The sequence below is a fragment of the Scyliorhinus canicula genome, chromosome 16, assembly GCF_902713615.1.
Source record: "Scyliorhinus canicula chromosome 16, sScyCan1.1, whole genome shotgun sequence".
Taxonomy (NCBI): Eukaryota; Metazoa; Chordata; class Chondrichthyes; order Carcharhiniformes; family Scyliorhinidae; genus Scyliorhinus; species Scyliorhinus canicula.
In genome coordinates this window covers 111,971,502-111,994,934 of record NC_052161.1, presented here as the reverse complement: position 1 = coordinate 111,994,934, position 23,433 = coordinate 111,971,502, and the positions used below count along the sequence as shown (strand labels likewise).

The window sequence follows — 23,433 nt, the reverse complement described above, 5'->3', positions numbered from 1 at the left end:
GGTTGGGTGAGGTGAGGTAAGGTAGGGTGAGGCAAGGTAGGGTGAGGTGAGGTAGGGTGAGGTGAGGTAGGGTGGGCGAGGTAGGGTGTGGTGAGGTAGGGTGGGATGAGGTAGGGTGGGGTGAGGTGAGGTGGGATGAGGTACGGTGGGGTGAAGTAGGGTTGGGTGAGCTGAGGTAGGGTTGGGTGAAGTAGGATGGGATGAGGTAGGGTGGGTGTGGTAATGTGGGATGAGGTAGGGTGGGGTGAGGCAGGGTGGGGTGAGGTTGGGTGGGATGAGTAGGGTGGGATGAGATAGGGTGGGGTGAAGTAGGGTTGGGTGAGGTGAGGTAGGGGTAAGTGAGGTAGGGTGGGATGAGGTAGGTGGAGTGAAGTAGGGTTGGGTGAGGTAGGGTTGGGTGAGGTGAGGTAAGGTAGGGTGAGGTGAGGTGAGGTAGGGTGGGGTGAGGTTGGGTGGAGTGAAGTAGTGTTAAGTGAGGTGAGGCGAGGTAGGGTGAGGTGAGGTAGGATAGGGTGAGGTAGGGTGGGGTGAAATAGGATGGGTTGAGGTAGGGTGGGATGAGGTAGGGTGAGGCGAGGTACGGTGGGGTGAGATAGGATGGGTTGAGGTAGGGTGTGGTGATGTCGGGTGAGGCGAGGTAGCATGGGGTGAGGTGTGGTGGGGTGAGGTAGGTAGGGTGGGGTGAGGTAGGGTGGGGTGAGGTAGGGTGGGGTGAAGTAGGGTAGGATGTGGTAGGGTGGGGTGAGGTACAGGTGCGTGAAGCAGTGAACAATTTGTAAATGAAGAGGATTATTCAACTCAATGTATAGTGAGGACAGGAAACTCACGGGTAGGAAGGACTTGCATTTATAGAGAGCCTTTCACAATCTCAGGATATCCCAAAGTACTTGCAGCCGAAAGACACTTCTGACTATAGTCACAGTTTATACAGAGAAATGTGACAGCCAGTTTGTACAAGGAAAGGTCCCAGAAACAACAATGACCAGATAAGCTGATTCTACTGATGTTGGTTGAAGAATGAAGCCGGGCCCCTGCTCATCTTCAGGTAGTGTTATGGGTCGATCACATCCACCTGAGGTGGCAGATTGAGCCTCAGTTTAGCCTCTAATCAAAATCACAAAACCTCCGACATAATGGCACTCCCTCGGTGCTGCACTGAAGTGTCTGCCTGGGTTATAAGCTCCACAAACTCACAACCGTCTCTCATACAGGTAGGAGGAATATCATCACTGGGACAAGACGGACACCTTAGTAGGGGTCAGCAAGGAAGCCTGTGAGAAGGGCTCCATGTATTCGGGATGTGCACCGTAGAGTCCTGGATGTGTTGAAGTTTGTCTAGGGTGGAGAGGAGATGGTTGCCAAGGTGATGGGGATGGCAGGGGGAACGAAAGAGGGGGGGGTGGGGGTGGATTTGGGCTTTGAAACTGATGATAATGGAAGTATAGAAAATCATTCCAGCAAATGTAAGGCTGAGGGTGGGGTGGTAAAGGTGCGCACTGCAATACGAGTGGAGATAAATGAGCTCAGTAATGAATGGATTACTGCAACTCAGCTCAGGCTCAAATAGAACAATTAAGATGTGCGTTGTCAGGTTGAGCCTGAGTTGAAACCAAATCGGAAAGAATTCCGTGTTTCATGTTTTGCAAACGGATTATTTGTCTTACAGTATTGGGCACCTCGTGGCTGGAGAGGAAATATTGTGTAGGACTCGAGGAGAATTCATCTGCTCTTTTTGTCTTTGAATTCCACCCGCACAAGGAGACAAAGGCATCGGTTCAATGTTTCACCTCTGGCAGTGCAGCACTCCCTCAGCCCTGCACTGTTGACTCAAGTTAATATTATCAGGGCCTGAGCCGAGCTTGAATTCACAACCTTCTGACTCAGAGGCAAGAACGCTACAAATTCCCTGCTGCCTCCAATTATACATAACCTTGTGAAAAGGCAAATAAGGGTGGGCTTTTAGGTGTACAAGGAATAAAAAGTGGAATGAAACAAGTTTATCCAAAATCAACAGGCCGAATTTCCGCCTGGGTGCAAAGGTGCGTTTCTACATCAGACTCCTATTTATTGACTACAGCTCCACCTTCAACATCATAGACCCAGCCAAGCTCATATCAAAGCTCAAAAACCTAGGACTTGGCTCCTCACTCTGCAACTGGATCCTCGACTTTCTAACCCACAGATCACAATCAGTACGAATAAACAACACCTCCTGCACAATAGTGTTCAATACCGGGACCCCGCAAGGCTGCATACGTAGCCCCCTACTAAACTCCCTGTACATACACGACTGTGGCAAAATTTGTTTCCAACTCCATCTACAAGTTTGCTGATGATACGACCATAGGGGGCCAGATCTTGAATAACGGCGAGTAAGAATACAGGAGGGAGCCTGAGAACCTAGGGGAGTGGTGCAGCGACAACAATCTAACCCTCAACGCCAGCTAAACTAAAGAGCTGGTCATTGACTTCAGGAAGCAAAGTACTGTACACACCCCTGCCCGCATCAACGGGCCCGAGGTGGAGATGGTTAGCAGTTTCAAATTCCTAGGGGTACACATCTCCAAAAATCTGTCCGGGTCCACCCATGTCGACGCTACCACCAAGAAAGCACAACAATGCCTATACTTCCTCAGGAAACTAAGGAAATTTGGCATGTCCACATTAACTCGTACCAACTTTTACAGATGTACCATAGAAAACATCCTATCTAGCTGCATCACAGTCTAGTATGGCAACTGCTCGGCCCAAGACCGCATGAAACTTCAGAGAGTCGTGAACACAGCCCAGTCCATCAGACGAACCTGCTTCCCATCCACTGACTCCATCTACACCTCCCGCTGCCCGGGGAAAGCGGGCAGCATAATCAAAGACCCCTCCCACCCCGTTTACTCACCCTTCCAACTTTCTTCCATCGGGCAGGAGATGCAAAAATTTGAGAGCACTCACGAACAGACTCAAAAGCAGCTTCTTCCCCGCTGTTACCAGACTCCTAAACGACCCTCTTATGGACTGACCTCATTAACACTACACCCCTGTATGCTTCACCCGATGCCTGTGTTATGTAGTTACATTTTATACCTTGTGTTGCCCTATTATGTATTTTCTTTTATTTCCTTTTCTTTTCATGTACTTAATGATCTTTTCAGCTGCTCGCAGAAAAATACTTTTCACTGTACCTTGATACATGTGACAATAAACAAAATCCAATCCAATCCAAAATGCTTGGGGCCGATTGTGTATTTCGGAATTTTTGGGATTTCCCAATATACTGCTCAGGTGTGGCGTGCATTGGGAATTATGCATGTGCGATGTGCATTGGGAACTGCACATTTGTGATGCATGTTGGGAACTGAGCATGTGCACCACATGTTGGGAACTGTGCAATTGCAGAACATTGGGAACTGCTTATGTGCAGCGTGCATTGGGAAGTACGCATGTGTAGGGTGCTCAAAAAAAAGGCGGATTTGGGAATTTTTCAGTTTTTGGAATTTCGGATAGGGATGCTCAACTTGTATTTTCCCAATGGAGAAAGGACAATCACGTAGTTATAAAATTTTGTTTAAATGTCTTCTGCGGTCTTATTTTTGTACTCTGATTTAATTGAACTAGCTGATCTGACTGTTTAGAAAAAACACCGCTTCTGAAGATAGAAAACTGGTCTGCATCTGCTTCCCCCTCCATTGATTGACTGGCACTCTACCTGGAATAGATATCTATTCTGTCAATGCAGCTAGAAATCGTAGCTATGGCAGCTATTCCATTGTGAATGCTTGGCTGGGTTTCAAAAGCATTAGCTCAGTAGATGTTCATATTGATCCAAAACTATTGACATTTTTACCAGCCTATAGTAACAGAATATGTATTCGATGTGGTAGGTTGTTTGTTTTCAAAACTAATCTGCGCTTCAAAGTTTACAACATCATTTTCCCTTCGGTTTTTTGGTCCATATCAATGAGAAGAACATAGGAGCAGGAATAGGCCATTTGGCCCTTCAGGCCTACTCCAGCATTCAATAAAATCGTGGCTGTGGTCTCAGCTCCACTTTCCTCTCTACCCCTCATATCCCTTGACTTGCTTCTAATAAAAATCTATCTAATTCAGCCTGGAGTAAATTGATAGACCCAGCCTCCACTACTTCCTGGGGAAGAGAATTCCACACACCAAAGATACTTTGGAAGAAAAGATTTGTCATCTGTCTTAAAAGAGAGACCGCCTCTCCCTAGTTTTAGTCTCTTCTGCAGGAGGAAACATCCTCCTGTGTATCTACCCTCTTAAGTCCCCTCAGGATCAATAAGATCACCCTTCACGGTACCTCAATAATGAGGAGTTTGAATTCAGGATTTCTTTCGATAAAGGATTCAAAATTTTCCAATGATTTTAAAATAATTCTCAATGCTATTGTATGGTCTTGAAAACTGTACATTCTGGGTGGATGGCAATGAAGATATATTGGGCCAGATGCTCCATTTCAGAGACTAAGTGCTGACGCTGGGACTGAATTGCGCGAGTTCTACAGCCAGGAAAGCGGCGCCGGTCCTGAGGCAATTCAGGACATCATAATGGGCTAGCACAGATACCACATGGAAGTAGTGCAATTCCAAAGAACGCTGACATGTGATTGTCAGGGATCGGGATTGGCACTCGAGAGCCTGACAAGCAGGAGCTGCATATAAGTACCCCACTCCGCACACGCCCTCATCCCAGCCAAGAAGATGGCACTGGTTGCGCTGGAGCACATCCATCCTGTGATGGATTGGCTGGGGCCAGAGGGTACCTGGGCGGGTGGCCTGGGAAGCATCCATATGACCCATAGTGCTAGGTTCACCAGTAAGTGAAGCGCGCAGCCACATGGCTGCCTTGCAGGCTGCAGCAATGATGGTCCGTGCCCACCCACCCTGACCCCATGGCCAACCTCCTGCCCCCCCCCCCCCCCCCCCCCCCCCCCCCCACCCTCGGGCAGATGTTTCTCGGCCAGCCGCACAAACGTCAGCACATTATAGCGATGTTGGCACTTTTCAGACCCGCTCTCCCTCCCTCAGCTGACTGTCAGTGTGGATTTTGCACTTTCTCCCCGTGTCTGCGTGGGATTTCCTCCGGGTCGTCCGGTTTCCTCCCACAGTCCAAAGATGTGCAGGTTAGGAGGGGCTACGGTGATAGGGCGGGGAGTGGGCCTAGCTCGGGTGCTCTCTCAGAGGGTCGGTGCAGACTCAATGGTACGAATGGCCAACTTCTGCCTGTAGGAATTCTATGCTCTTGCTCAGAGAATGATTAATATCTGAATGGACACCATTCAGAAAAACTTAAACTTATTCAAAAGACACTGGATAAAAGCAAATTACTGCGGATGCTGGAATCTGAAACGAAAGAGAAAATGCTGGAATATCTCAGCAAGTCTGGCAGCATCTGTAGGGAAAGAAAAGAGCTAGCGTTTCGAGTCGGATGACTCTTTGTCAAAGCTAACAGACAGAAAGGACAGCACGGTAGCATTGTGGATAGCACAATTGCTTCACAGCTCCAGGGTCCCAGGTTCGATTCTGGCTTGGGTCACTGTCTGTGCGGAGTCTGCACATCCTCCCCGTGTGTGTGTGGGTTTTCTCCGGGTGCTCTGGTTTCCTCCCACAGTCCAAAGATGTGCAGGTTAGTTGGATTGGCCATGATAAATTACCCTTGGTGTCCAAAATTGCCATAGTGTTGGGTGGGGTTACTGGGTTATGGGGATAGGGTGGAGGTGTTGACCTTGGGTAGGGTGCTCTTTCCAAGAGCCGGTGCAGACTCGATGGGCCGAATGGCCTCCTTCTGCACTGTAAATTCTATGAAAGTGGGAAATATTTATACTATGGAGTAAGAATGAAAGATGACTCATAGCCACAGAAACCCAGGGAAACCGGGTGCTAATAGCCACAGATACCAAGGGGAAAGAGTGTTAATGGCAGTTCCCAGAGAGGACAAAAGATGTGAAAGGTCAAACAGCAGGGAAACTAACAACAGAGGATGAACTGTATGTGAGGGGGGAGGGGAAGGGGGCAGCAAAGAGGAGAAAGGTGCAGGAAAGGTGGATAAGATTGGGGGGGGGGGGGAATTAAATGTATATTAAGAAAGAAAGAAATGGTAAAAGACAGTTAAAATGAAATGAAAACAAATGGGTCGAGGTGGGGCTGATCATCTGAAGTTGTTGAATTCGATGTTCAGACCGGGAGGCTGTAGCGTGCCTAACCGGAAGATGAGATGTTGTTCCTCCAGTTTGCGTTGCGCTTCACTGGAACATTGCAGCAGGCCAAGAACAGACATGTGGGCATGGGAGCAGGGTCTTTTGTTAAAATGGCGAGCAACAGGAAGGTCAGGGTCCTGAATGCGCACAGACCGAAGATGCTCAGCAAAGCGATCACCCAGTCTGCGTTTGGTCTCTCCGATATAGAGGAGACCACATTGGGAGCAGCGAATGCAATAGACCAAATTGGAAGAGATACAAGTGAAACGCTGCTTAACCTGGAATGTGTGTTTTGGGCCTGGGATGTTAAGCATGGAAGAGGTAAAGGGGCAGGTGTTACACCTTCTGCGATTGCATGGGAAGGTGCCATGGGTGATGGGAAAGGTACTGGGTATGGTGGAGGAGTGGACTAGATTGTCTCAGAGGGAACGGTCTCTGCGGAATGCTGACAGAGGGAGTGAAGGGAAGATGTGTTTGGTGGTGGCATTCAAGAGACAGTTAGATTCGGTGATTGATGGGATCATTTCTTTCCGTGAAAAAGTGAGGTATGGGTCATAGAATCAAAGAATCATAGAATTTACAGTGCAGAACGAGGCCATTTGGCCCATCGAGTCTGCACTGGCCCTCAGAGAGAGCAGCGATCTTAAGCCCGCACCTCCAGCCTAACCCTGTAACCTTGTAACCCCACCTGACCTTTTTTGGACACTGAGGGCAATTTATCATGGCCAATCCACTTAACCTGCACATCTTTGGACTGTGGGAGGAAATCGGAGCACTTGGAGGAAACCCACGCAGACAAGGGGAGAAAGTGCAAACGCCGCTCAGTGACTCAAGCCGGGAATCGAACTTGGGACCCTGGAGCTGTGAAGCAACTGTGCTAACCACTGTGCCACCCATAATCAAATGAAGGAAGAAAGGTTTGCATTTATACACTACCTTGCGCATTCTAAGAATATCCCAGAATGCTTTCAAGCCAATGTATTTTTAGGTGCAATCGCTGTTGTAGTAAAGAAAATGCAGTTGACAATTTGCACACGGTAAGGTCCATAAATAGGAATGCAACAAAAGCCAGATAATCTGTTTCTTTGTGATGTTGATTGATGGATGGATGAATGCTGGTCAAGATATCAGGGAGAACTTCCTGTTCTTTTCCAAGATGGAGCCATGGAAACCTTCATCCCTACCCGAGGGGGCAGACAGGACCTCAGTTTAACACCTCTTCTGAAAGCAGCAACTCTGAATTTGCAGCACTCCTTCAGTACAGCACTGGAGTGTCAGCCTAGATTTATGCACACAAGTCCTTGAATGGGACTTGAACCTGCAACTATCATAGCCCACATAAGACCTACGTGGATGGAGCAATTAGCCTCCCAATGAGCCTTGTACAATATGAGCTTTCTGGCTGAGGGGAATCCCTGGAGGCAGGAAGGGTCCCAGAGGACTGGAAAGTGGCTAATGTAACACTGCTGTTTAAGAAGGCAGGGAGGCATATGATGGAAAATTATAGGCCGGTTAGCCTGAATTTGTTCATTGGTAAGAATTTAGAGTCCATTATTAAAGATGAGATTGCGAAGTACTTGGAAGTGCATGATAAAATAGGGTGAGTCAGCATGGCTTCGTCAAGGGGAGGTCATATCTGAAAAATCAATTGGCGTTCTTTGAGGAGGTAACAAGGAGGTTAGACAAAGGAAAATCAATGGATGTGATTTATTTAGATTTCCAGAAAGCCTTTGACAAGGTGCCGCATAGGAGGCAGTTGAATAAATTAAGAGCCCATGGTGTTCAGGGTAAAATCCTGGCAATAATAGAAGATTGGCTGACTGGCAGAAGGCAAAGAGTGGGGATAAAGGGGTCTTTTTCAGGATGGCAACCGGTGCTTAGTGGTGTGTCTCAGGGGTCTGTGCTGGGACCACAACTTTTCACAATATACATTAATGATCTGGAAGAAGGTACTGAAGGCACTGTTGCTAAATTTGCAGATGATACAAAGATCTGTAGCAGGACAGGTAGTATTGAGGAAGCAGGGGGGCTGCAGAAGGACCGGTCAGGCTAGGAGAGTGGGCAAGGAAGTGGCAGATGGAATACAATGTGGAAAAGTGTGAGATTATACACTTCGGAAGGAGGAATGAAGGCATAAACTATTTTCCAAATGGGGAAATGTTTAGGAAATCAGAAGCACAAAGGGACTTGGGAGTCTTTGTTCATGATTCTCTTACGGTTAATGTGCAGGTTCAGTCAGCAGTTAAGAAGGCAAATGCAATGCAGCATTCATGTCGAGAGGGCTAGAATACAAGACCAGGTATGTACTTCTGAGGCTGTATAAGGCTCTGATCAAACTCCATTTGGAGTATTGTGAGCAGTTTTGGGTCCCGTATCTAAGAAAGGATGGGCTGGCCTTGGAAAGGGTCCAGAGGAGGTTCACAAGAATGATCCCTGGAATGAAGAGCTTGTTAAGAGGAATGGTTGAGGACTCTGGGTCTGAACTCGTTGGAGTTCAGAAGGGTGAGGGGGAACCTTATTTAAACTTACAGGATACTGCAATGCCTGGATAGAGTGGATGTGGAGAGGATGTTCCCACTTGTAGGACAACTAGAACCAGAGGATACAATCTCAGACTAAAGGGACGATCCTTTAAAACAGATGAGGAGGAATTTCTTCAGCCAGAATCTGTGGAACTCTTTGCTGCAGAAGGCTGTGGAGGCCAAATCACTGAGTGTTTTAAGACAAGAGATAGATAGGTTCTTGATTAATAAGGGGATCAGGGGCTATGGGGAGAAGGCAGGAGAATGGGGACGAGAAAAATATCAGCCATGGTTGAATGGTAGAGCAGACTTGATGGACCGTGTGGCCTAATTCTGCTCCTATGTCATATGGTCTTAATAGATGGACTCCAGCATAAAAGCTGACCCAGAGGTGAGCCGAGCTAGTAGTCCTGGCTGGGACCATGAATGTACTGTGTATAGAGTTTACTTTGAAATAAAATAAGTTTCTTTATGCCTCTTGCTTTGGACTCCTCTTGAGCACAAAAAGATCAAAAGCCAGCGCCCATTGCTTGCATTAAGTGTTGCGTTTCAGCTTAGCTTCGATCAGCCAAGTCAACAGTTATCTCACAGTGTGATGTTCAGCTCAATAGCATACAATAACGATTTCTGCATATAATCTAGTATTGAGTGAGGACTGTGGGAGGTGCTCCATAGAATCCCTACGATGCAGAACAAGGCCATTTGGCCCATCAAACCTGCACTGACCCTCTGAAAGAGCTCTCTACCTAGGCCCACACCCCAGCCCTATGCCCATAACCCTTCACCCCCACCTAACCTGTACATCTTTGGACACTAAGGGGCATTTTTTAGCATGGCCAATCCACCTAACCTGCACATCTTTGGATTGTGGGAGGAAACTAGAGCACCTGATGGAAACCCCACAAGGAGAACATGCAAACTCCACATATGAGACATTAAACTGAGGTCCCTTCCGCTTTCTCCGCGGGATATACAAGATCCCATGGCACTATTCCGAAGACGAATGGGGGAGTTATCGAGTCAATATTTATCCCTCAATCAACATCACTAATAAAAAGAAGCACCACAGCGCTGCTTGTGGGATCTTGCTGTGCACAAATTGGCCGCTGTGTTTTTTGCATTACAACTGTGACTCTCTCTCTTGCTCAGGTACCATGCCATCAGAGGACATTGACAGCCATGGATTTCTGAGCTGGCCCATGGCTTGGCAAGTTACTGCAGTGGTTTGTCATTGCCGTCTCCAGATGGCTGACTGGGAATCTCTCCCACACTCAACATGTGTTGGAAGGATTTACAAATTGATACTCAACCTGTTTGGCTGTGCTATGAACACACCTTCCTTGGCCATCAAGTCTTGGGAGTGCAACTTGAAACTGCAGCATCTAACTCAAAGGCAAGGACCTTACCTACTGCCTCACAAGACCTCCACAAGAGTGACTACATTTCAAAAAAATGTACTTTCCTTGCTGGAAAGCATTCTGGGATGTCCTGAGGTTGTGAAAGATGCTATATAAATGCAAGTTTTCCATCCTTTTGCGTGAAGCAAGCCTTTTCTCTTTTTCAAAGCAACAAATTCTTGGGAATTCTGGCCTGATACATTGATCCAGTGGGAATACCACCTGATTGGTAGTGAGGTGGGCAGTCATGCTGAAAGGGGCCCACAATCCTGCAGTACTAATCTTCAAACATGTTCTTCCTTCCAAAATTGCAATCAATGGATATACCTACTCACTCCGAGGAGGGCCCACCATGTACAATCTATATCCCACAGAAGATGTCTCGTCTCACAGAGAAATCCTCCCGAGCTCTGACTGTTTCCACGCATAGCAAAAACAATATTGAGTTTTGTTAACTTACACATGACATTAAGGAAGACATGACCATATGCTTCCAGAAACTTCTTTCGGTTTGTCCTGTCATAGATCCCGACATGGCATTCGAAAGGCCCATTATCCAAAATACGGACTTCTGGAATTCTGTTTTTGTTGAAAAAAAAGAAAACAATAAGTGGAAAAGAAGTTAGGCACATTTCACTGAACAGAGACACGATTCAGTCACGCTTTGGTATGAAAATACAATACGGGAAATTCTCCAAACTGCTCTCCAACTCGAAGGAAGCACAGGTTAAAACTGGGCTAGGACATTGGAGGCTCAGTTGTGCTTCGTGTGAGGATAACTCCCCACTGAAAATGCTGGGTGTGTAATTATCCTTCATGTGGATTGAATATAACTATGACATTTACAGTTTCTCATGGTCTGGATCATAGAAAGGAAGTCTGGTCTATAAAGGGATACAAAGTTGTGGACTAAAAGTGATCCCTTCACACCAAAGTCAGTCTGTGTCACACTTGAATGTTATAACAAAGTGACTCTATTTATTTCAATGGGCTTTGTGATCATCAAAATGCAAGCGCTGGGGAAAATGGAGCATTTTCAGCCTGGGACATTTCCAGGTCAGGCAAAGCATGAGTGCAGAATAAGAGGATCCCCACTAGTAGTTCAGCAACCAATCTCCGTGAGTAACACATATTGCACGGCAATGGGACACTTTTCCATTTCCCATCGCCGAGGACCTGTGTCCTTTCCAAGGACGATGTCACTTTTGTGCTCATTACTAGTCAACTGAACTGAGAGGATCTGGACTGAGATGACCAAAATTGTTCCACATAGGAGAGTTAATGAAACGAAAAATGAAAATCGCTTATTGTCACAAGTAGGCTTCAATTAAGTTACTTAAGCCCCGAGTCGCCACATTCCGGCGCCTGTTCGGGGAGGCTGGTACGGGAATTGAACCGTGCTGCTGGCCTGCCTGGGTCTGCTTTCAAAGGCAGCGATTTAGCCCTGTGCTAACCCACGCTAGCCTCCATTCCATCAGTCCGGACTGAGTCACGGCCAGGAGTTAATCACGAAAGGCCAGTGTCGACTCAATATACCACTGTCCACAACTTTTACTTTCTTAAAGCAAAATGATCAAGAATTAAATTTGTTAGATACATGACCGAGTTCACCCAGACAGAGAGTTTCCGACATTACAACAGTGACTACACGTCCAAAGTACTTTATTGGCCGTAGAGTGCTTTGAGATGCCCAGAGGTCATGAAAAACACTATATTAATGCAAGCCCTTTTTTTATTTTTTTGAGTGCTGCTAATGAGTATAATCATTCATTAACCATTATTTTGGGGAATCACATATTGCCGCATTTGTGTCAAATCGGTGGCGAATCAGGGGGAGCTTTTCAGGACCAACGCTTATTAAGGGACAAAGATCACAAAAGTTGTGCTCCCAGCATAGACAATCATTCTGTAGGGTGGCAAATTGGGACACTCAAGAGATGACATGGACTGCTCAATTGGACACCCTTGCTTTTTTGTTCACTAATGTGAATAACCAGTAAATTGGATGACCCATGCACGACTCTCCGACCTGGCTGCCTGCCAGTTTATCAACTGCGGCTCTAGGTTAAGGTGAGGTTTATCATCAGGTCAAATTCTTCATTTGAAAACAAATTACACAGCTCCACAAGGTCACTTTTGTGTACAAAATATATAAACCATCCTAATTTGTTCTATATTTCCGGCTCTATACAAACACAACCCTTTGACTATTCTTGTTGGTATTTGTGGGGATAAGTGCTTGTTTCAGTTGGCAGTTTGTATATATTTATTGATCAAAGGGAGCTTCATTGTTGGCCTCAGCCAAGAACCTGCATCATTTTCCTTGTTTCAGGACCAAGCGCCTCCTGTAGATCATTAGGTAATCCCTTCTTGAGATCTAAACAATTCTAAGAGCATTTTGGGTTCCCGCCAATCATTTGTCTGCGTTGGTATGAGGACTCACTTTCCCCTTGGGCCTTCCCTCAATGGCTCAGCCTACTGGAAGGGAGCTGCCCCTATGAGGGCAAGCATTCAGCCAATTTTATTTGGCCTACACCAGGGTGTGGCCACTCATCTGGTAGCCCCCTGGTGGTGCTTTGTACTGGGAATGGACTGGATGACAACAGGAGAAGATCTGAAGGTTTGAGAGGCCTACAGTTATGCCCCTTTCTTTCCTTTTTGAGGTGTTCCCAAGAAACCTCCCCGCCCTCCCAATGTACTCACCCTCTCTGCATTCAACAACCACTCTCCAACCATTGTGATGCTGATCTTGCATCTGGTTGGCACACAGACCCATTTTAATAATTGCCCCAGATCCCTGGCTAGTTTTAGCAGGGACGGAGACCTACTCCAACATGTCTCCGCACACGAATTCTGCCTCACTGTGCCTAAGTGTTACCCAGGCGCAATGAAAAGAAACATCAATGCCAAGGTGCGTCACCTGAATATGAGTTTTCAGAGATGAGGCTGTACAGGAGTTGTGTTGACGCTGAACATCGGTCTGAACACATTCTGATTTTTACATCATGTTGAAAATAATATTAAAAGACACACAAACACACACACACACCCCAACTCCTTGATTTTAATTGGGATTCCACAACTAACAAGGACTAACAAGGCAAGGAAATGTGCAATGAACGGTCAGACCCTAGGAAGTACACAGGATCATAGGTGCCTTTGTGTGCAAATCCGCAGATCTCTGAAGGCAGCAGGACAGGTAGATAAAGTGGTTAAGAAGGCTGATGAGAATCCTGCCTTTATTAACTGAGGCATTGAATATAAGAGCAGGGAGGTTATGATGGAGATGTATAAAACACTGGTTAGGCCCCAGCTAGAGTACTGTGAGTAGTTCTGGTCACCACGCTATATAAATGAAGTGATTAGGCGGGACAGGGTGCAGAGAGGATTCACCAGGATGTTGCCTGGGCAGGAGCATTCCAGCTATGAAGAGAGGCTGGTTAGGCTGGAGTTGTTTTCCCTGGAGCAGAGAAGGTTGAGGGGAGACCTGATTGAGGGGTATAAAATTATGAGGGACATAGAAATAGTGGATAGGAAGGAACATTTAGTGGATGGATCAATAACCAGGGGGCATGTATTTAAATTAAGGGACTGGAGGTTTAGAGGTGATGCGAGGAAAACTTTCTTCACCCAGAGGGTGGTGGGAATCTGGAACTCACTGCCTGAATGGGTGGTAGAGGTGGGAACCCTAACATCTTTTTAAGAGTTATTTAGATGAGCACTTGAAATGCCATAGCATACAAGGCCATGGGCCAAGTGATGGAAAATAGGATTAGAATAGTTTGGCGCAGATGCGATAGGCCGAAGGCCTTTTTCCGTGCTGTAAAACTCTATGAGTGCAACTTAATGAAAAAAAAAACAGAGTCCCGTTCTGGACAGGTTTAATGGGGTGTTTCCCAGTGCTTGTGACGCCAGGAATAACCCCGTTATCCAATGGGACTCTGGGATTTTTTGGGACTTCGGCGGGGACGGCTTTGGTGGAGGAGCTCCGCTCGCCAGTTAAGGAAGATATGGGGGCGCCATTTTTAAATGTGATCCACCCCCGAACAACCCCCCCCCATTACCCCAACCTACCTGTTGGGGGTTCTCGAGCCTTTCTCAAACCACCTCAAAAGGGCAGAGCACCCCGTGCCCCATCCCTAGCAAAATCCAACCTTGGCAATGCTAGGATGCCAGGTTGGCAGTGTCAAAGTGCCCAGGTGGCATCAGCAGTGCCAGGGTGCTAACCTGCCCAGAGGCTGACCGCCCGGAGGCCTCCAATCGCCTGTGCACTTAATATACAGATTTAGGTCCGGTCCATTGTGGGCAGGATCCAGTTTGCAACGTCCACCAAAATCCCCTAGATCTTGCGAGGTGTAACGAGCCACGTAAACCGGCCATATTGCGTCCCGAGTTAGACGCGGCCGTTAGATTTCGCTCTATGACTCTAAAAACTGCTGTGATATATATTATTGCACTGCAGGTCATTCTAACGTACACAGCACAAGTCAAGCTAAACATATTCCATCAATTAACCTAAGTACACAGTACAAGTCAATCTAAGTAGACAGCATGAATTAATCTGAACACACTGCGCAAACATGGGTAAATCCAAGCTGGCTGTCAGAAAACTGATCATTGGCCAGCAAAGTGGAAGCACATGTTCTGATCTAAAAGGTCATGGCTCGCAGTACAGAAGCCATCAGGAAAGGAACGCGAGGAAGTTATTTCTGGTGTTGCCAAGCTCCAAAGGCCTGAATATTGGAGGAGGACACAGCAATCGAGGAGGGATGGAGCAAACCAAGCAATTTGAGGCTGGGCGAAAAAGTAAGAGACCGAGTGGCCAGCCTTGCTTTTAACACAGTGAGAGTGACGAGTGTAGAGAAATGCTACTTGCAACTCATAGCACCGTGAAGAAAATTTAGAGAATCAATGACGATTGGAATATTGATAAAATAGAGAGAGCCCAAAAGCCTGGGAAGGGGAGCTAGAGGCTAGAGAGGGGTCAGCCATACGAAGAAAAAACTTTTTTTATATGTTGGATTCTGTGCAGGAGTGGATGCGGGTCCACAGAAGTCGTAATAGAAGAACTTTACCAGATTCATCAGTAGGATTCAGGCCTTAAATTGGCTTGTGTTTTGGGAGGAATGTTGAAGGGAGAGGAAAGGTTCGGCACGCACAAGAAAACAAAGGTTCTCGGAGATAGCATGAGATGTGGGAATTCCATCTGAGAGGGAGACAACCGTTGCTTGGTGAAGGAGGACTGTGATGGGCCCATGAAAATTAAGAGGTGGAACCTTTGCTTCGAGCTGATAGGCATAAAGAAACTGGTCTTGAATAATTGAAAGATTCAAGTGGCCAAAAGCAGGATACAGAATGGCTAAAACCAGCACACCTGGGCCGGGATTCTCCCCTACCCGGCGGGGCGGGGGCTCCCGGCGTGTCGGAGTGGCGTGAACCACTCCGGCATCGGACCGCCCCATTCCGCACTTTTAGGGGCCAAGTCCTCACATTGAGGGGCTAGGCCCTCGCCGGAGTGGTTCCCACTCCGCCGGCTGGCGTGAACGGCCTTTGGCACCACGCCAGCCGGGGCCGAAAGGACTTCGCCGGCCGGCGTAAGTCCGCGCATGCGCCGGAGCGTCACGGCTGCTGACGTCATACCGGCGCATGCGCAGGGAAGGGGGTCTTTTCTGCCTCCGCCATGGTGAAGACACTGAAGTGATTAGCACTTCTGCCTCACAGCGGCAGGGTCTGGGGTTCAATCCTGGCCTTGGGTGACTGTGGATTTTTCACTTTCTCCCCGTGTCTATGTGAGTTTCCTCCGGGTGCTCCGGTTTCCTTCCACAGTCCAAAGATGTGCAGGTTAGGTGGATTGGCCACGCTAAATTACCCCTCAGTGTCGAAGACGGACTGGTTAGGTGAGGTTACGGGAATACGGGGAGAATGTTGGGGGTGGGCCGAGGTAGGATGTTCTTTCAGAGGGTCGATGGGCCAAATGGCCTCCTTCTGCACTGTTGGGTTCTATGGTTCTATGACATTCTCGTATTGAAATCAATGGCAGCACCTGTATGGCCATCTAGGCTGAAGCCAGCTAGCTGGGTTAGGATTAGGGATTGGTGCTGGGGTCTTCCTGCTCAGTGAGACTTGGCTCCACACGTGACAGTGTGCAAAGTGTTGGAAAATACTTTGGGTTTCATCCTGACCCTTTGTCAGTCAACGGCTATGAAAGGATTTTATCGGCAACATGATTAAGCAGGATGTAGAAGGAGTTGGCATAAGTAGTTCATGTTTAACACTCAGCCGATTCTCAGTGGAACTCCGATTGTCATGTTCCCGAAGAACAGCTTAGCAACCGTCAGTCAATGTGCTGCAGCAGAGTCAATCTTAGTAATCTTTTGCAGGTTCAATCAGGAATCATCAATATTGGGCATTGTCAGAAAAAGATTCTGTTTGTAACAATAAGCACAAGGATCCACTTTAATCCTTGGTTTGATCGCCCAGGTTGAGTTAGTAGATCCTGGTCCAATTGGGGTCCTGAACTCCAAGAATGGGGGGGGGGGGGGGGGCTGCCCCCTGTGGTCGCTGGGTGAGTACAGCACGGTTGTGGTCGCTTTTCCCACAGCCAGATACCTGCTGCTGTTCATTGTATGAGCCTGAAGAATGAAGTCACTCACCAACACCCTGGAGCTGTACCCAATGACCAGGGGGTATGCAGGAGAATTCTGTTTTAAAGTATTTAATAATCGTAGGCTGGATTCTCCGATTGCCGACGCCGAAATCGCATTCGACGAATGGCCGGAGAATGCCAAAATCGGGAGCGGCGCTGTTTTTCAGAAGCTCCGCCCCCTCAAAAACGTCATCACTGAGTACGCTGCACGCCGGTGGGATGGCCTCAGGGCGTCACCCGAGGCCCTCCCCCGATGCTCCGCCTCCGATGGGTTGACTTCCTGACGGCGCGGGGCACGTGTGCTCACAATTTTCGGGGACCTCGCGTGACGGCTGCGGACTGTGTCCAGTGCCAGGGGCTACAGCGGGGGGACTGGTGGGGGGTGGCCCGGGAGTGGCGGGGGGGGGGGTTACAGGGGAGCACTATCTGGCAGGCCAGGTCCACGCTCGGCCGGCACCTTGTTTTATGGCGTGGCCACTACAGGTCGCCGCCGTGCATGCGCGTCCATGGACCCGGCAATTCTCCATCCGTATCTGCAGGTAAAGCCGGGGGGCTTTAGGTGTTGCAGCTGCTAGCCCCCCCCCCCCCACCGGGCGGAGCATCTTGGTCGCAATACTAAACACAGGATCCGGACATAGCCTCAAAATCGGAGAATCCAGCCCAGTGTTTTTAGCCTCATTATACATTATGTGGTTTCATGTATATTTCAGCTTTCAGAGCCACAGCGCATATTTAAAATCCAACCAGTGAAAAAAGGTTTATTTATTAAGAACTCTTATCCCTGCAGCATTTGAGAAAGATTAATATGATATTTTCTCTGTCTGGAGTCAGTCAATATGATTTTAGCATTTATTAAGGTTAAATCAGGGATGCCAGTATTGGAATTGAAACCTTTTCCAACTTTAGAGAGAGGCAAAATGTCATCATCACAATGCTCTGAGCTATGTTTAAATGTAGAGCAGTCTGTAGACTCGCCCAATAGTGTATCTCAACTCCAGCCTCAATGGGCACCAAGTAGGAAGTGAATTGAAATGGTCAATAACTGCACAGTTAAGAGAAATAAACTTGCTGGGCGATGAGGAAAAAGCAGGGGAACTGCACCGACTCAATCGTTCTACAGTGCCTGCATGAATTTGATGGGATGAATGGTCTTCTGTACCGTAATGACTATCAGACCTAATCCCCATGGATTCCCCGCTGTTAGTGGAGAGGAGATTTCCATCGCATCAGTTCTAGCAGATTCAAATCTTCCAGAGGTCAAAGGACGAATGTTCTTTTCTTTCGGGCAGTTTCCCTCCCGAAGGCGTTGATTCCCTGGCATGGCGCTGTTCCGTTAACTATTGATTACCAAAGATACCTCAGCCCAGCCAACCATTATTAGTGTGTGTGTGTGTGTGATGATGCCGAGTGTGGTAGGCTATTAACCATCAACCATCAGGCTCACCCAGCACTGTGACATGGATGCTATAATTAGACTCCCTGGATTACACTAGTGGAGAGCTAACGGTCCTGTATTTCCTGTTGGAAAACGGACATGAGGGGATTCGAAAGCAGGACCATGCTTAGTTTGTATTTCTGGTTGGTTGAAACAAAGGAAGAAAAACTTGCATTTGTCCAGCGCCTTTCATGACCTCAAGACTTCCCAAAGTGCTTGATTGTCAATGAAGTCCTTCTGAAGCGCGATGACTGTTGTAATGTAGGGAGCACACTGCAAACTCCCACAAACAACAATGTGATAATGATGAAAGCAAACAACTGCAGATGCTGGAATCTGAAACAATAAGAGAAAATTCCTGGAAATCGCAGCAGGTCTGACAGCATCTGTGGAGAGAGAACGGAGCTCAGGTCTCAAGCCTGGGTGACTCTTTGTCAAAGATGGCCCGTGACCCGATAATTTGTTTTAATGATGTCGTTTGAGGGATAATTATTAGCCAGGGCATCAGGGATAACTCCCCAACTCTTTTTTGAAAAAGTACCATGGGACTGTTACGTCCACCAAAGAGGATGGATAGGGGCCTCATGTGGGAAAATGGCAGCTCCGAAGGTTCAGCTATCCCTCAGTACTGCACGGGAGAGTGCAATCTAGATATGTTGGGTGGGATTCTCCGTTGCCCGACGCCGATATTGTAATCGGCAATTGGGCGGAGAATCCCGTTCGATGCTCAAATCGGGGGCGGGGGGGGGGGGGGGGGGGGGGGGGGGGGGGGGGCGCAGTTTGACGGTGGTTTTCGAGTCTCCATCCCCTCCAAAATGCCATCATCGCGTGCAGCCTGCCGTTAGAACGGCGTTGGCACATCATCGGAAGGCCCTCCCCCGATGCTCCATCACCGATGGGCCGAGTTCCCGGCCGCATGGTTGACGTATGGTCTGAGCGGTCAGGAATCGGGAACCCGGCATGGTGGCCACAGACTGTGTCCAGTGGCGCCACAATCGGCCAGGAGCCTTGCTGCTGGCCGGAGGTGCTTCCACGAGGGCTGGGGGGATTGGTGGGGGGTGGCCAGGGTGTGGCCAGGGGTTGTCCCGTGGGGCCATACTTGGCCGGCACCCTGTTGTATGGCGTGATCACTTCAGGTCATCGGCGTGCACATGGGCAGCCCCAGACCCGGCCATTCTCCGCCGGTTTCTGTCGCAGGAACCGGGAGTTTTACTTGGCGCCGCTGCTAGCCCCTCATCAGTCCCAGAATCGGTGAGGGTTCAGTGCCGATTTTGGCATCGTAAAACGCCACAGTTCACATGTCAGCGTCGGCACTTAGCTGCAGAAAGGGAGAATCCAGCCCGTCGTGTTTAAGTCTGCCGCTGATCATTATCTCGACTCGCACATGAAGAATGCAGATGGATGAGGTACTGGGGGGGGCATTCAGGGCCTATGAACCTGAGCCCAAACACCAAGTCACCGCATTCAAGAGTAGCAGGGTGGGGTATGGAAACATTGGGGCTGTATCCCAGCAGAGGAAAATAATTGGGACTCGGCAACTTGCCACGGGCTGAGGTTCAGTATTCTACTGCATGGCACCGTTTCTGACTGAATATTGATCAACTTCAACTGAAACATCTTTGAAACCCATTGCAATAAACAGTGTTAAAGAGTGGAAGAAACAAGAAGCATTGGAAATCTTCTTCACTGAAGATCGGGATGGTGGGGAGTGGGTCAATCATTTGTTCATAGAATCAAACCCGGGTCCCTGGAGCTGTGAGGCAGCAGTGCTAACCGCCGTGCCACCGTGCTGCCCAAATGATGAAGTGAAGTAAAACTATTCCTGAGGCACAGCACAGAACGTACAGGGAACCATTCCAAATATTGACAATGCATTCTGCTTTGGGAAAGTCAGTATCAGGAGCATAAGCGCAGGGTGAAGCTGTGCCGACCTGACAGTTTGTAATAGTCAAAACCACATCATTCCTCACAGCATTCAGATTAAATTTCCTGTGAGAACTGCAACCAATATTGGCTGGCATTCCGCTGAGGCGAGGAGATCTGGCATCCGTGATGAGACAATATTGGCTCGAAAATGGTGAGGGAGAATAGAGGGCAAAATAAATGAGGCGCATCAAGGTGTTTAAAATGATTGCTTTGTGTTTCAATTGTTGATTTTCGTTTTTAAAGCAGAACGCTCCCCCTGACATTCGGGTGATTTTATTACTGTAGTATTCGTGTTTGTTTCAGTATCACGGTGTTAGCTGAAAGCTGTTTATAAAACAGCTGGCCCAGAGAGATGGTAATTTCCCTGGATCTGTCAGCTGCTTGATATACTAAATGCATCATATTTAGAATTGGGGCTGTTACAGAGTGTTCAATTTGGTTGCTGATCTCAGGATTCAGCATTGTGTGGTGGGGGGGGGGGGGGGGGGGGGGGATGGTGAGGATGGTGCAAATGTGAAAGCAACATTCAAATGGATGTTTTTCCGAAAGGTGATGCAGCGGCTCCTTTTTCTTTCCCCCTCTTCCTGGACGGCATTCTCCGGACCCCCAGCCGCGCGTGTTTCTCGGCGGCGCGTTGTTCGCTGGCGGCGGGATTCTCTCTTCCCGCTGCTGGTCAATGGGATTTCCTCACTCCACCGGGAAACCAATGGATGGGGGAGCGCCGCCGGCGGGAAAAGAGAATCCCGAAGGCGGTAGAATTCCGGCCCTTTTCTCCTTGGCTTTGCAGCAACTGCAGGCATCGGCCTCTTGGTGACATCAATCTGAAGCCAGTCACTAGGAAACAGGCTGAGGTTGAACAACTGCTTTTGACTATATTCCCTGCCCATGATGAATTATGCTCTTCCTTACGAACTTACAAAATAGGCCAATCGGTCCCTCAAGTCTTTTCCGCCATTCAATAAGAATATTGCTGACCGGTTTGTGTTTCAAATTGCACATTCCCATCTACTCCCGATAACCTTGCCCAGCAAGAATCTATCTACCTTCACCTTTAAAATATTTAATGACCCCTCTTCCAACACCTTCTGAGGCAAAGAGTTCCAAGTCGCAGAACTTTCAAAGAAAAGATTCTCCTAATCTATATCCTAAAACAGTAGCCCCCTCAAACTATGGACTCACCCAGAAGAGGAAACATCCTTCCTTTCCATGTCAACCTTATCAAGACCATTCAGATTCTTAGATACTTCAGTCAAGTCACCCCTCAAGTCTTCTGCACTCCAGTGGAAACATGCCCAGTTTTTCCAATCTTTCCTCAACGGACAACCAACATGGGGACCTGTGTGTTGAGCACAGCACAGCTGATAAACGTGCCCTCATGTGCACACTGGGCTATCTATTTTTCACTAGTACAAATTGATGCTTACTCTTCCAACTTCTTCCTTCGGGCAGGAGGTACAAACGTCTGGGAACATGCACGAGCAGATTCAAGAACAGTTTCTTCCCCACTGTTACCAGACTCCTAAACGAGCCGCTTATGGACTGATCTGGGGCGGGATTCTCCCCTACCCAGAGAGGCGGGGGGACCCGGCGTAGCGGAGTGGCGCCAACCACACTGGCGTCTGGCCTCCCCAAAGGTGCGGAATTCTCCGCACCTTTAGGGGCTAGGCCCACGCCAGAGTGGTTGGCGCCACGCCGACTGGTGCCAAAACTGGCGCCAACGGCCTTTGACGCCCGCCGGCCGGCATCGGGGCTGACCGAAAGGCCTTCGCCAGTTTGCGCATGCGCCGGTGCGTCAGCGGCCGCTGACACCCCCGGGTGTTCCGATCGCCCCACGTCCCCCCCAGGACCTCGGGGGCCCCGCTCGCGCCGCCAATCCCGCTGCCACCAGAGCTGGTTGAAACCACGTCGGCGGGAGAGGCCTGTCAGCGGCGGGACTTTGGCCCATCGCTGGCCGGAGAATCGCCGCGGGGGACACGCCGATCGGCGCAGCACGATTCCCACTCCCGCCGAATCCCGGGTTGCGGAGAATTTCGGCCATGGTGGGGGCGGGATTTACGCTGGCCCCGGGCGATTCTCCGCCCCTGATCTCTTCATACATCTTCTCTACCGACTGGTACTACACTCCTGTATGCTTCACCCGATGCCTGTGTCTATGAATTTACATTGTGCATTTTATGTTTGCCCACTTATGTACTTTCGTTTCATGTACACAATGATCTGTTTGAGCTGCACGCAGAGCAATACTTTGCACTGTACCTCGGTACACGTGACAATAAACCAATCCAATCCAATCCAATGCTGTTGTTCTGTGAAATAGACAATTATCTGAACCATTTGTCAAAAGTATTTGTACAAAAGCTGACAATTAGACATGCAGGAGCAGTTTAACAAGGCTCAAATCTAGTGTTCCTTTATTGATAGATGCAGAAGCTGATCCTGACCTTAGGCCTATATTGTCGCAGGCGGGATGAAGAATTTGATGGACAAGCAAATGGTCCGGTTGACCTGAGGTGAGACTCGAAAATCTAAACTTGCTTATTGTTGATGTTCATTGTGTTTGATTGGTTAAGCCTGGATGTGGAATCAGAGGAAAGTAAACAAAGTATAGAAATTGCTGGAAGCTGGAATTAGAAGCATGGAGCATTAAAACACTGTGAATAAAACCTCTTACACATGTAGAAACAGGTGTCATCTCCGCAAAGACCGGAGATATGGGGCGGGATTCTCTCAGCCCAGGCCGGGCCGGAGAATCGCCGGGACGGGCGCAAATCACGGAATGACCGGAGAGCGGCCGTGCTGGCGCCAGTCGACAGCCACTCTACGTGGACCCCCCCCCCCCCGTGATTCTCCGTCCCAGATAGGCCAAACAGCCGTACAAAAAATCCCGAGTCCCGCTGGCGCCGTTCTAACCTGGTCTTACCTGGCGGGACCTCGCCATGAATGGATCCGGGGGCGGCCTGGTGGGCGGGGGTCCGATCCCAGGGGAGGCCTCCGCTGTGGCCTGACCCGCGATTGGGGCCTACCGATCGGCGGGCCGGACGCTCAGGTCTAGGGGCCTCTTTTTATCCGCGCCGGCCCCCGTAGACCTACGCCATGTTGCATTGGGGCTGGCACGGAGAAGTGAGCCACCGCGCATGCGCAGCAATCACGCCAGTCCCAATGCACATGCACGTGTTGGCGCCGGTCCCACTGCGCATGCGCAGACCCGCGACGCCCATCTGATGGCGGGATCAGCAGCTGGAGCGGCGTGGGTCACTCCAGTGCCATGCTGGCCCCCTGTAGGGGGTCAGAATCGC

The 23,433-nt window shown here is 48.8% G+C and overlaps 1 protein-coding gene across 1 annotated transcript in view; it reads right to left on the bottom strand.

Annotated features, from left to right (window-relative positions):
- igsf21a (immunoglobin superfamily, member 21a) overlaps window positions 1-23,433 on the bottom strand; it is a 337,456-nt gene that overhangs the window by 158,844 nt on the left and 155,179 nt on the right. The window contains exon 4 of the mRNA XM_038822152.1: window positions 10,591-10,709. Coding sequence (XP_038678080.1) covers window positions 10,591-10,709 — 119 coding nt within the window. The remainder of the gene's footprint in view (window positions 1-10,590; window positions 10,710-23,433) is intronic.